Source organism: Triticum aestivum, chromosome 3A (genome assembly GCF_018294505.1).
Source record: "Triticum aestivum cultivar Chinese Spring chromosome 3A, IWGSC CS RefSeq v2.1, whole genome shotgun sequence".
Taxonomy (NCBI): Eukaryota; Viridiplantae; Streptophyta; class Magnoliopsida; order Poales; family Poaceae; genus Triticum; species Triticum aestivum.
In genome coordinates this window covers 568,134,439-568,148,858 of record NC_057800.1, presented here as the reverse complement: position 1 = coordinate 568,148,858, position 14,420 = coordinate 568,134,439, and the positions used below count along the sequence as shown (strand labels likewise).

The 14,420-nt window shown below is 48.4% G+C and overlaps 1 protein-coding gene and 1 pseudogene across 1 annotated transcript; one reads left to right on the top strand and one right to left on the bottom strand.

The window, feature by feature from the left end:
- Positions 1-821: 821 nt before the first annotated feature.
- On the top strand, positions 822-1,401 carry LOC123062262 (calcium-binding protein PBP1-like; annotated as a pseudogene).
- A 104-nt stretch (positions 1,402-1,505) lies between these two features.
- LOC123062261 (frataxin, mitochondrial) lies at positions 1,506-4,547 on the bottom strand. Its single transcript, XM_044485708.1, has 5 exons — positions 4,203-4,547; positions 2,669-2,741; positions 2,506-2,553; positions 2,305-2,399; positions 1,506-1,889 (listed from the first exon to the last, which is right to left on the bottom strand). Exons 1-5 carry the CDS (start codon positions 4,448-4,450, stop codon positions 1,760-1,762), a joined length of 594 nt encoding a protein of 197 aa, XP_044341643.1. The 5' UTR covers positions 4,451-4,547; the 3' UTR covers positions 1,506-1,759.
- Between the last annotated feature and the right edge of the window lie 9,873 nt (positions 4,548-14,420).

Sequence of the window (14,420 nt, the reverse complement as noted above, 5' to 3'; positions counted from 1 at the left end):
TTGGAGAAGATTTAGCTGTGTTCTGTTGATCGTTGTTGTCTCTCTTTGTCTTCGGCTTAACAGTAGTCCAGGTTCGTCGAGAATGCTGCTTTATGTGTCTCTGTGCTATTCTTCGAGTATGTGCTTCGGCCGTCTCAGGACTCGGGTCGGCTCGTTGCTAACAGTAGTGTGGCAAAAGTGAGAACGGAGGACGTAGGCAAATTACAAAGTTATATTCCCAAAAGAAGAAGCCCTCCCATGTCTACGGTACTTCCTGTCACCTACTATAGCTCCACCAAGAAGGAATCGGGTGAATAGTATCGGTGCTGCATCAAAACACACCGGAATCCGAAACCTAGGCCAGTAAAATTCTCTTTAATCATCATCGCAAAATCATCAAGTGTGATCACAACCAACGAGCGACGGCGTTAGCGCGTAGGACTCGAACACACATCAACCGAACGGAAATTTCCCGCCAGTCATTTAAGATGACCACGTCAAAATGCCGTCCAACACCTAAACAAATTGGAAATAAATACGCCACCTTCCTCGAGATCACCTCAGTTTATAGTAGTTATGATCAGCCACACACATTGACCTGACTCTGCCAAAATTCTTAATGACCCATAAAGAAAACGTACTTGGGCACACATCATCACATGAGACCCCTGCAAGCAATCCGGCACCGGAGAAGCAAGCCAAGCCTCCTTCCTTCCGTCGTACGACGTGCTGGCTACTTCGCAGAAACCAACCGAAAACCGCCGGACGCAGCAACGTCCTAACAGATAGCTAAGCCAGCCACGACGCCTGCAATTGCCTTGCCTGTACTTTGGTTGGCATCCATGGAGAGGCTGCTTCCTTCCCAGAACCTCATGGACTCCTTCCTCCCCCGTCACCACTCGCCGCCCCCTTATTTAAGCGCCCACCCACCATTCTCCTCTCATTCTCCATTTACCACTGTTGCATTGCAAACCGGGCCGGCTGTCCCTGATCCTCCGTTCTTCGCGGTCGACGTGGATCGGGCGCGGCATGGGCGCCGACAAGGGGAGGACCTCGGTGCAGTTCGACGACTTCCTGCCGTCGATGGCGAGGAAGCTCGGCGCGGAGGGGCTGATCCAGGAGCTCTGCAAGGGGTTCCAGCTGCTCATGGACCCCAGGGCCGGCAGGATCACCTTCCAGAGCCTCAAGAGGAACGCGGCCAGGCTGGGGCTCGGCGAGCTCCGGGACGACGAGCTCCAGGAGATGATGAGGGAGGGGGACATGGACGGGGACGGCGCCCTGGATCAGACAGAGTTCTGCGTTCTCATGGTCAGGCTCAGCCCTGAGCTCATGGAGCAAGAGTCGCATAGGATGTTTGAATGTTGATGTAACTTGACTTTTGTTACTTGCATACAATAGAACATACTGATTGCCACTGATACAGAGATCCAATCCAGTGCTTGTGCACTCCCTTCCTACTGAAACATGATACTAGTATGGCTGATCATGCTATTGAAATAACAACACACAATTTTTGGACAACACGCTTATAAAACACAGATCACAGCACGCAAACGGTTGATTATATAACATGAAGTATCACAGGCCTATGTCCCGCTATCGACGAAAACCAGACCTCTTATTAGGCAACGCATACGAGCATATGGTGCAAAAATGTGCAGTACAACAACTCTGTTGGTTCACTTGGCAGGATCAACATACTGAAAGACATCATCTCGTTTACTCCCTCGAAATGTTGTATGCCCCATTGGACTTAGCTATGTGGCATTTTCCTATCCCTTTATGAAAGGTCTACTGGAGTTCCACAGAGCTCACCGATCTCCTTCTCTAGAAGTCGCATGAGATTTACTCCAGTCCGCCTATAAATCCAACTGTCTGTTGCTGCATCCCAGTCAAATCTAGCAGGCCCACTGCAGACATGATATAGACACCCCTTTCAGATAAGAATCAACATGTAACAGATCAAGATTGACGAGCTTATGGGTAATGGACAGTTAAATTTAAACAAACACTTGGACATCTGAGCAGGATCTTTTAAGAATGGGATCTTTTGAAGAAATAAAGCGTTGGGGAAAATATAAACCCATTCTAGAAAGCATAAAGCCCATATGGGATAAGTATCAAAATAATGCTGTAGAATGCAAATATACTCTTCTTAAACTGAAAAGGTACTGATGCCAGTAAACTGTCCTAGGCAAGTATCAGCGTAACATAATAGCAAGCCCAACTTCAAAGTTATACAGCATGGCAAATAAGATAATAATATGCTTAAGTTCAGGTAGTATACACATCAAATGAGCAGCAAATAAGACAAGACAACCATACCTCACAGGTGAAGATAGCCAGATTTGTCTGTTTGGCGTTTGCTTGTTTACAACATAGGTCCCCAAATCGCCTAGCCTCAATGTTAGAACTTGATTCTTAAAATTCAGCGAAATGGAGAAAACAATATCAGTGATCCAATGCACAAAAACAGTTCAAAATAGTGAAACTAACATGAGTGCATGATATTTCATTATAACTAACCCCATAATCTATGTCGAAGCCATCCATCTGCTGAGAATCACCATATTCCTGAAACAGGCACACAGAAAAGTGTTAGCCAAATAGAGGATGAACTGATGTATTCATTGGTGAAGTTTCCTGTGAAGTACTAAGATATCAAGAACTTGTCAAGGGAATCCATTACCTCAAGTTTTTCAAGCAAATCATGTATTGTATCATCTGCTAATTTATGGAACTTATCCTCTGGCATTATCAACCTGTTTCATGTACACAAATGTGATAGCCAGTTATACAATGTGGCACTACAAATCATATACTATATGATAATATGAATCACAAAGAGAAGTGGATTTTCTGCTCTAAACTCTAGTCATTTTTTAGCACAGTTTCATACTACACTATTTTCATGCACATTTATTTACTTCAGCCACTACAATCGCTTCTAAAATATAAATACTGACTATAGCTAAGCCCATGCAACTGTAATGACGAAATACGTAGTGTTTGAGCCCTCGAGAATCTGTTTTGGGGTTCGCTGCAATGATAGGCAATGTCACAAAATCACAAGAATTATTGTACAAAATCTTCCCTGGATATAAGATATATGGTTTTCCTCATTTTTCCACGGCCCAAGTCTATCTATCTATTATATTATTAAAGCAACAGAAATGTTATGTTGGAGATTTTGTGAAATTAACATGGGGTCAAGATTTAATCTAACAATAAGTCACAAATAATGGTTAAGATTTAATCTGATCAATACGTGAAACGGAATAGAATCATGTACTAGATTTGGTCTCTTTGCTAGCCATACATGAATCGTGTTTCTCGGCATAGATTCTGTAACACATATAACCAACTCAGATATGGAAATCAGTGCCCATGTCCAACACAAATTTTAGGACCAAGGTTATTTCGTAATCGTATACACATGTAGTTTGCCCATATATTGAGCACCTAATTGACTCAGAGCCTCCTCCAGTTCCCTGTCAGTTCGTCATCAAGACGCTCACATACAAGGACATGGCCCATGACATTGCCAGCATGGTCAAGCTCGATGCTATGTTCTCTCTGCCGAGCATGAACAAGGATGCCTTCCTCAATCCCATGCTCAATGACACGGCCATGTGAGGCACCCCAGCACAGCTCCGCCTCCACTCGGATCACTGGCTCCGTCAATATATGGACATACAGACCGACGTTCAACATGACGGTGATAGCTCATACCTCGTGTATCGTTGTAACAGATAACTTCTCTGTCACATCCATAACGAGCATCCGGCTTCACCTTGCCGAAAAAATTCCCCAAATGCTAGAGGGGAGCATGGTCAAGCTACGGATTTATAAGGTGTGTGCTGATTAATTAACTTATCAACCCAGTGGAGTTGGCAACTTGGCGGGATTGTAAATAGATTTGGAATGGAACATGTCCTGTTCGGATTTCACGCTTCAATTGATGAGCTTCATATGTTGTTCGATAATTCGAACTCTGCGTTTTGATAGATATAAGCATGTTGGCAAGAACATAAAAGAAAAGGTAGCAGAGAGACCATCAGATCATGCGCCGGCAATCACAGACATGCCAATTTGACTACTACTATTTCGGGGCCGGAGTAGCGCCTCATGAAGGATGTGACGCTACAATTAGCAGAAACTATAGAAACGCAAACGCTGAAGATACGAACGCGACAAGGAGCTTTAAAGAAGGAGAAACAAACTTGTGGTCCACCGCGGATGGGGCGGGCACATCTCCGGCGGACTGTTGAGCCGGAGGGGTCGACGAGAAGACCCTAGAGGAGAAGAGCAGCGCCCACGGCGATCCACCTGACGGCTTCGTCGCGGCGGCGGTGGTGTGGGAGGCAGAAGTGGAGGCTTCCAGGAGGGGTGAGGCCCGGAGGAGTACAGGGGCCCGAGAACTGGCTCGCCTTGCTGCTGTGAGGCCGAAGATGAGCTTCCGCGCCGCCATCGCCGCCGGCGCGCCGTCGATGGAGAAGATCGTGTGTGTGTCGTGGACCGTCCCAACTCGGCCTGGTCGAAGGCGCTGCGCTTTTGGGTTGGATCTAGAAGTAAGATGGGCCGTATTTGTGACTCCAACAGGCCAGGCACTCCACCAAACCAGAAGATACCGGGCCGAATTGCACACAGGTCAATGGCGTCAGGGGCTAGCTCCTCCGAGGCATATGGGCTACCCCCTCATGACCCCCTTTGTATCCCTATGAACATAGTTTCTAATTAATAAAGTGTGGGATCCCTCAAAAAAAAAAAAGCTCCTCCGAGGCATATGGGGTCGCAGCTCCTTGCACCCCGCGCGGCTAGCAGCACTGATGATGGTATCCGAGGGGAATCAGCCTGGGATGGCCGGATCTGTAGGCGGAGGACGGGTTCCCGCCGGCGACGGGGCAGCCGGGCATGGCGGCGGGAATGGCGGTGTTAGGGTTTGAGAGGATAAGACGAGGGAAAGGGAAGATGTGGGCGAGCGGGTGCGTGCGAGGACGTGATCAAAGCGTTTTTCTTGGCAGTGGCATAACAACCGTAAAAAACTCGAACTCCAGATTCAGAAAAACGTGGAGCTGGGAATCCCTCGATCCAGAAAAATGAACTAGAGCCCACGATCGCTTCCTGGATTTCAGCTTCATGTAGTTATCGCGTTCGGGCGGGGCTTCGGGCCGAAAATTGGTGAAGTTTGCATTTGGAGAAGATCATAACAAGCCCTATGCTTCAGCTTTTGCAACTTTTTCATTAGGGAATGATTATTAGAATCAGCCGGTCCATCACGCCTAGCGTTCCGCCACTCGTCCAGCCGACATATCCAAGTTCCATCGGATGGTGCACAACATACATCTTAGTGCAACGCAATAGGTGTTGCAAAACATCTAATTCGTGGCACCATCCGACTCAATTCGTACGGGATGCGTGTCTCTGCCACCTTAACAATTTTCTCATCCTCCTGATTATCCCACCAGAACCGGCAGATCATCTGGTTAATACTTTCACATAGGACATGGCATAGGCTGGGATAGCCTGGGCAACGGTTTTAATCAATATTTCCTTCCCCTTTTTGGACAAGAGCTTAATTTTGTAGCCCTGCAGCAGCTCACAAATCCTATCTCGGAGATACTTGAAGCAAATGCGTCGTGACTTGCCAACATAAGAAGGTAGTCCCAAGTACTTCCCCTTTGTTCGTTTCAGTTTCAAAATTAATGGCTCATGTACTGACATGGTAATTCCGGGTTGTGGTCTGAGGCAGGGAGACCCAATATCCCCGTACCTATTTTTGATATGTGTCGAGGGCCTCTCCGCCCTGCTAAATCATGCCGAGGCAGTGGGTTCGATAAGTGGTATTAGGGTGGCACCGGATGCACCTTCAGTCACACACTTGCTTTTTGCGGATGATTCCTTGGTGCTTATGGAGGCTACTGAAGAAAGTGTGGCAGTGAATGAAATCCTTGGGGTATATGAGAGGGGGTCAGGCCAAACCATTAATCGTGATAAGTCTGCGGTGCTTTTCAGCAAGAATACGTCCCATCAGAGGAAACAAAACTTACTCTACTTGCTTGGTCTACAGAATGAGGGACAACACGGGAAGTACTTGGGACTACCTTCTTATGTTGGCAAGTCACGACACATTTGCTTCGAGTATCTCCGGGGTAGGATTTGGGAGCTGCTGCAGGGCTACAAATTTAAGCTCTTGTCCAAAAAGGGGAAGGAAATATTGATTAAAACCGTTGCCCAGGCTATCCCAGCCTATACCATGTCTTGTTTTGATTTGACCAAGTCCCTGTGTGAAAGTATTAGCCAAATGATCTACCGCTTGTGGTGGGATAATCAGGAGGACGAGTGTCGGTGTCAAAACCGGCGGATCTCGGGTAGGGGGTCCCGAACTGTGCGTCTAGGCCGGATGGTAACAGAAGGCAAGGGACACGAAGTTTTACCCAGGTTCGGGCCCTCTTGATGGAGGTAAAACCCTACGTCCTGCTTGATTAATATTGAAGATATGGGTGTTATAAGAGTAGATCTACCATGAGATCAGAGAGGCTAAACCCTAGAAGCTAGCCTATGGTATGATTGTATGTTGTGATTATTGTCCTACGGACTAAAACCTTCCAGTTTATATAGACACCGAAGAGGGTTAGGGTTACACAAGGTCGGTTACAAAGGAGGAGATATCCATATACGTATTGCCTAGCTTTCCTTCCACGCCAAGTAGAGTCCCATCCAGACACGAGACGAAGTCTTCAATCTTATATCTTCATAGTCTAACAGTCCGACCAATGGAGATAGTCCAGCTGTCCAGAGACCCCCTAATCTAGGACTCCCACAGTAGCCCCTGAACCAGGCTTCAATGATGATGAGTCCGGCGCGCAGTTGTCTTCGGCATTGCAAGGCGGGTTCCTTCTCCGAATACATTACAGAAGAAGTTGAATACGAGGATAGTGTCCGACCCTGCAAAATAAGTTCCACATTCCACCGTAGAGAGAATAATGCTTTCGCAGATCTAATCCGCTAGCTTGTTTTGTCAATATGACATTACATCATGGCCCGATGATTATTCGAACCGTTTCTCTTAACCAGCTCCACACATAACGCGAGGCGGTTTCCTGACACGTCTTGCCAAAGCGGAGATCGTGTTCCCCTAATTACGGGATTCTCATTAATGCGGTCGGTGGGTAACCCAACCGTGTCTAGGACTCCTAGATTATAGCTAAGTCCAAAACGGCTACGGAGAGGACGCTTGATATTCACCCTCTTTATAAGGGGACAAGGTTTTCGCTTTTTCCCTCTTGTGCTCAACCAAACCCTTCCCTCGCCTCGAGTTCTAACACCCAAAGCCCAGGTTAGGTGCTCCGGATCTTCAATCATGTCCGGATCCAGCCTTCAAGGCCGATGGATGCCCTCCTCCGTGACGGAAGAGGACATTAAGAAGTTGAGGGAGGCCAGATACCTAACCGCCGAGGTTTCGCATCGGCTGCCTGCCCGAGGGCAGGTCGTCCCTACTCCCAAACCCAACGAGAACGTTGTGTTTGTCTCCCACTTCCTCCGAGGTCTAGGCCTCACTCTGGATCCCTTCGTCAGGGGCTTGATGTTCTATTACGGGCTAGATTTCCATGACCTAGCTCCGGACTCCTTTCTCCACATCACGACATTTATTGTCGTGTGTGAGGCCTTCCTCCGTGTGACCCCTCACTTTGGCCTGTGGCTCAAGACCTTTGAAGTACAAACGAAGGTGATCGAGGGGAAGCATGTAGCGTGCGGAGGTGCATCAATAAGCAAGATGGCAAGAGCTCCATGGCTGAAAGGTTCCTTTCTAGAGGTATCCGAATTATGGCAACGGGAGTGGTTCTACGTCACGGCTCCCAGAAGTGCCAAGTGGGCAGCTGCCCCCGCTTTCCGCCCGGGCCCCCCACCACAACTGATGTCATGGATTAGCAGGGGCCTGAGCTAGGGTCCAGCCAAGGACGTGCCTATACTGCAAAGCCGCATCAGAGATCTCTTCGAGGGAGATTTTAATTTGGTTGCGGTAATACAAGTTATGCTGGTTCGTCAAGTCCAGCCTTGCAAACGCCGGCCCCTGCACTTGTGGGAGTTCAACCCAGAGGGACCACGTGCCATTCAAAGTTTCCTCGACCTGACGCACGAGGAGATGTACAAGTCATTCTTCGGACCTCAAGTGGAGTGTCCGGATATCACCAAGGACGCGGGCCTGAGCAGTAATCGCGTCGTCGAACAAGTAAGAAATCTTCTAGCCGAACACACTGTCTTTTATTCGAGGTTATTTTTGAGAGTTCACTTTTTGAGCAGGACTGGCTAATGAAGGCGAAGATGATTTGGTGTTTGGCCCCCCTCCCTGAGGGTTTGGAAAATCCTGTATTGGAGAAGATGCTCGAGGTCGCACCTTGCCCGGAACCCTTGAAGGAAGATACCGAGGGGGATAATACGGGTGAACGCGGGCCTCCATCGCTACCCGCTCCGACCGAGGGAACGAGCGTTTCCACGAAGGAGGACGACCAGGGGAGGAAAAGGACTGCTTCCGAGGATCCGGAAGCCGAAGCCTCCAAACGGGAGAAGAAGTCTCCCACAGAAGGTCCTGCCTCAGGGGGTGATTTTGCCGCACAAAGTTCGTGAGGGGATCTGCCCTCCAACGAGTCGTAAGTGATCCAAAATATTTTAATAGTAAGAGTATGCTATCTTTTTCCTCTGAGAAAACAACCACCGCATATATCTTGCAGTTCGGGCCTCAACCCCTCTCAAATGAGCTCGTCTTCGAGGGATCTTCTTCCGAAGATGATGGAGAGTGAAACGCCTCCCTCGGACTCCTCCGCTCCAGAAGCGGGCGACCCCGAAGTGTCGTCGCGGAGGGCCTCTCCGGATCCGGTGAGGCCAGAAGATAGTCCCGTAGACCCCAGAAGTCCCCAGTGTCCGGCTCCCGAAGAAAGCATACGAAAGAATCCGACACCGTCTAGTGTGCGGTCGGACGTTCTGAGGGAGTTGGTGGGGCGAGCAGCCATCTCAGAAGAGCACCTTACGCTGATGGGTACGGTGATGGAGAGAATCTCGTCCGCTGAAAGCGGATTACATGAAGCCTTTATGAGTCTATTGACAGGCTTTGAGGTATGTGAGATAATATGTGATAGTACTGCACATGTTATAGTAGCCCCTGAGACTCTGGTTGTTATCGAGAACGGCGGCGAACAGAGGATCAAATTCCCAGGCAATAACCAATCTGCTTTTATGTGTAGGTGGTGGGAGCTCCTATGGCTAGCCAAACTAGGGAGTTTACCCAATTAAAACGGCAACTGGATGCGGCAGACGCCGACAACGAGCTTGCTAAGAAGAGGCTTGACGAGGCACATGGTAAGTGTTATTATCCGGTGAACGCCACATAGTAAGAGCAGCATAATGCCAGTATCTTTAATATGTTGTGACTGCAGATGGGGCTGCCACCGTGGAAGCCTTGCGGATGGAACTTGCCCGAGCCAAGGAACAAGCGAGGAGTAGTAATGCGGCTGCTTTGAAGGCGGCCGAAGAGTTGAAAGCCGAGAAGGCCGCACATTGCAAGAGCCAAGAGAAGATGGACAAGATGGCCGTAGAATTGAAAGACACTGCTGACCGTTGCCGGGTCCTTGAGAAAGAGAACCAAGCGAAGGCAACAGACCTTGAGAAGGCCGCGGCGGCAGACAAAGACACCCGTTCTGCTATGAGAGCAAAGAAGGAGGAGCTGCGGGAAGCCGGAGATATTGCGGCTGGAAAACCCTTCATGTTACGAAGGAAGTTCGAAGATCCACGGTATGCCCCTCTGGATCGGCTGTGGAGCTTGGCAGATACGTATGTGGATTTGGCGGCGAGCGCTGCCGATGCGGCCAAGTACTTCCAAGGTCAGACAGATCGTGAAGTGGACAAGCTGTTCTGGACGCAATTCCACGTTCCAGAGCGTCCGCTTTCATTGACTAACCAGCTAGCCGAATGGGCCGAACTGAATAGGTTGTCCGGACTCGCCATGAGGTCTGTTGTGGATCAATTATGGCCGGAAGGGCCTAAGCCGAACAACTATTTCAGCTTAGTGCGGCAGCTCCTTGATGCGCTGTCGTGCATTAATGCGATGAAGAGGTCGGCGTGCATAGAAGGCTCGCGGATGGCCCTTGCCCGTGTTAAAGCATACTGGGCGGAGATGGACGCTACCACTGTTGCGGCGCAGGGTTCGGCCATAGGCCGTGTGGCTGCCGAACACTATTTCGAGGAAGTTCTCGAGGGTGCTCGTTTGATAGAGGCCCAGTGCTCGAAAAATATTATGTTTGAGTGATACCTATTCTCATTGTAAACATAATGCTTTTATGAAGTTTTTATAAGGCTATGTTTATACTTTTGCCTGAAAGTAGTATGATGCCTCCTGTGCGGCCGTTTATGTATACATGTGTATAACCTGAAAGATTGCAGCCGTCGGCTTCAACCCCCACGCATATAATGCGGAGGTGCTCGCAAAAACGCGTGTTCACACTTAACCCAACGTCTTGGTCCTGATAAGGAGGTGATAGCGCAGCGAGCGAGGCAACCGGACTATAATGCTTGAACACTTTCACTTAGCCATAGGAGTTTGACAGTGGGGCTACTAGATAGCCCCTGGTGGCTCCGCACTCTCCCGGTCGCGGGGTGCGTATACGCCTGGCTGGAAAACGGCCCTTCGTTAAGGCGGAGGAATTCTAACATTCCGATAGGTCATCGAGTGGTTGACCAGTCTCACGCTATATCATGACAGTCAGTTTTCGGCTTTCTCTACTGAGGCGCTCGTCCGGATGAATCAGGGCACAATCGCAGTAGTTCTCCTGGTGCTACCTTAGCCGGCAAAGCGGAACGTAAGGCACCAAAACACAGGAGCCGGGCAAACCCAACATTTGACCAAAGACAATGATTCGGAGCTGATGCATATAAGGCCGAACTCGCGACGTCGAACACTCCCTAAGGTATTCGGTCTTTATGGTATAAACTGGGCCGAAATAGTGCCGCTTGTAAGAAGCCCCTTGTGTCCAGGTACGTGCGTTATTCTGACGTGGCCACATGCCAAGACGTTAGCATCCTTCTCAATTGTGTTGAGAATTCGGTGGATATATATCAACAAGAGACAGTAAAAAAGGTTTACGCAGGGTCTTAATATAAAAAGAATCCTTGGAGCGGGTCCGTGCTGCACATCTGCGCCTGTGTCTCCGTTGTGCCGTATCCTGGACGGGTGTAGCACGATGATTATCTGTAAAAGAGAGGAGCTTAGGTAAAAAAGCTATCATGCAGAAAGATAGTTTTCTTTAAATAAATCATGTATAATTCAAGGTGAGTAAGAATTGCCACTTGTCTGCGCCCGTTGAGCCCCTTGTATTGTAATAGGGGACCTGTTAATTAGTTGGTGAGGCCGTTTTTAGTGTGCGGCTGTTAAGGCAGCCGCACGCTCTTCGATGCACAGAAATCGCTTAATATTTCCATTCACTGTAATGATGCCACGTGGAGCGGGCATCTTGAATGTGAGGAAAGCGTAGTGTGGTATTGCATTAAAGCGAGCGAAAGCTTCGCGTCCAAGTAGTGCTTGATAGCCACTTTGGAACGGAGCGATGTGGAAGGTTAGATGTTCGCTACGGAAGTTATCGGGGGAGCCGAATATAACGTTTAGTAACAGGGAGCCCATGCAACGAGCCCCTGGGCCTAGCGTTACTCCTTTAAAGGTAATATTGCTATGGTGAATTTTTGTTGGGTCTATCCCCATTTCGCGGATTGTATCCTGGTATATCAGGTTTAGACTACTGCCACCGTCCATCAAGATTCGTGTGAGGCGGTATCCGTTAATTATTGGGTCTAATACCAGGGCAGCCCATCCTGCACGCCGGATACTTGCTGAGTAATCACGATGGTCGAAAATGATCGGTTGAGACGACCAGTGGCAGGACTCCGCGGTGATAGGCCTTTGGGCGTATTTTGCTGGGAGTGCCGTTTTGTTTTTTTCATTGATCACGTGTAGCACGTTTACTGTTTTGACTTCTGGTGGAAATTTCTTTTGTTCCCCAGCGTCTCCCTTGAGAGGCTCATTCTCATCTTCGCTTGGTGTATCCTCCCCCTTGTGTACGGTGTTGAGCTTTCCGGACTGCTTGAATATCCAACATTCTTTGTGGGTATGATTAGCTGGTTTGCCAGGGGTGCTATGGACCTGACATATTTGGTCCAGAATTTTATTCAGGCTGGACAGTTCGTCTCTGGCGCCTTTAGAGGGCGGCTTCTGACCTGGCCGAGAGCTTTTGAATCCAGCGTTTACTGTCGTGCTCTTCGTGCTGTCTCCTTTGTTTCGGCGTTTGTTATTGCTGTTGCGCCGTGATTTTCCGTTTCCATCTCTAACTTCGGATGTACTGGGGTCGCTGGTGCTGCATCTGGCTAGCCAGCTGTCCTCACCCGCGCAAAAGCGGGTCATGAGGCTTGTTAATCCTGCCATCGTTCTCGGCTTTTCTTGGCCGAGGTGTTTGGCGAGCCATTCGTCATGGACACTATGTTTAAAATCTGTCAATGCTTCGGCGTCCGGACAGTCGACAATTTGGTTCTTTTTAGTAAGAAACCTGTTCCAAAGTTTTTGGGCTGACTCTCCGGGCTGTTGAGTTATATGGCTCAAATCATCCGCGTCCGGAGGCCGGACATAAGTTCCTTGGAAATTTGCCCAAAAAACGTCTTCAAGTTCTTCCCAACTTCCAATGGAGTTTTCGGGGAGGCCTTTAAGCCAGTGGCGGGCTGTCCCTTTGAGCTTGAGGGGTAAGTACTTGATGGCATGGAGATCATCTCCTCGAGCCATATGTATATGGAGGATATAGTCCTCAATCCAGACCCCAGGGTCTGTTGTTCCGTCGTATGCCTCTATGTTCACGGGTTTGAATCCTTCTGGAAATTTATGGTCCATCACCTCATTGGTGAAACATAGGGGGTGTGATGCACCCCTGTATCTGGGTGTACCGCATTGTTTGGATGTTTGTTGTGTTACATTGTAAGCTTGGGCGCGCTTGCGTGGTCCATAGATGAATCTGGTTGCGCCGTCCTTTTGGTGCGAGCCCTCACGTGGGTCGCGTATTGACTTGTGAGTGGCGTTGTTTGCCGATTGATGTTGGCCGTGAGGTCGTCTATCCGGCCAGGTGGCCATTTTGATTTTTGGTTGTGAGGGGTCTGAGGCCTCCTCATCGAATTCAGGTAGCAATTTCCGCTTTGGGTAGCTCTTTGTGGGGCGATTGTCGCCGTACTTCGCTGCTGTGTTGGGTACTTTACTCCATCTGATTTGGAGTGTGTCCTGCGCAGCCTTGAGCCTTTGCTTCTGCTTTTTTAGGCTCGTCGCGGTGGCAACAAGCCTTTGACGGGCATTCTGGAGACCCCCTAATCCAGGACTCCCACAACGAGCACAAACACCACTGGGTTGGCTGGGATAAACTGACACTTCCAAAGGAGCAAGGCGGGCTGGGTTTCAGGGATCTTCACTCGTTTAATATTGCGATGTTAGCTCACCAGGTTTAGAGATTGATCCAGGTGCCAGATTCGCTCTGTGTGAAGGAAATATGCCCTAGAGGCAATAATAAAGTTATTCTTTATTTCTTTATTTCATGATAAATGTTTATTATTCATGCTAGAATTGTATTAAGCGAAAATATAATACATGTGCGAATACATAGACAAACAGAGTGTCACTAGTATGACTCTACTTGACTAGCTCGTTGGTCAAAGATGGTTATGTTTCCTAACCATAGACATGAGTTGCCATTTGATAAACGGGATCACATCATTAGGAGAATGATCTGATTGACTTGACCCATTCTGTTAGCTTAGCACTTGATTGTTTTAGTTTACTGCTATTGCTTTCTTCATGACTTATACATGTTCCTATGACTATGAGATTATGCAACTCCCGATTACCGGAGGAACACTCTGTGTGCTACCAAACATCACAACGTAACTGGGTGATTATAAAGGTGCTCTACAGGTGTCTCCAATGGTACTTGTTGAGTTGGCATAGATCGAGATTAGGATTTGTCACTCCGATTGTCGGAGAGGTATCTATGGGCCCTCTCGGTAATGCATATCACTATAAGCCTTGCAAGCAATGCAACTAATGAGTTAGTTGCGGGATGATGCATTATGGAATGAGTAAAGAGACTTGTCGGTAACAAGATTGAGCTAGGTATTGAGATACCGATGATCGAATCTCGGTCAAGTAACATACCGATGACAAAGGGAACAACATATGTTGTTATGCGGTTTGACCAATAAAGATCTTCGTAGAATATGTAGGAGCCAATATGAGCATCCAGGTTCCGCTATTGGTTATTGACCGGAGACGTGTCTCGATCATGTCTACATAGTTCTCGAACCCGTAGGGTCCGCACGCTTAACGTTCGGTGACGACCGATATTATGAGTTTATGTGATTTGATGTAC

Coding starts and splice junctions, on each gene's coding strand:
- LOC123062261 (XM_044485708.1), bottom strand. CDS start 4,450: ATGGCGGCGCGGAAGCTCATCTTCGGCCTCACAGCAGCAAGGCGAGCC. Junction 2,554..2,668: donor ATTTGCTTGAAAAACTTGAG/GTAATGGATTCC, acceptor TGCCTGTTTCAG/GAATATGGTGATTCTCAGCA. Junction 2,400..2,505: donor GCTTCGACATAGATTATGGG/GTTAGTTATAAT, acceptor CTGAATTTTAAG/AATCAAGTTCTAACATTGAG.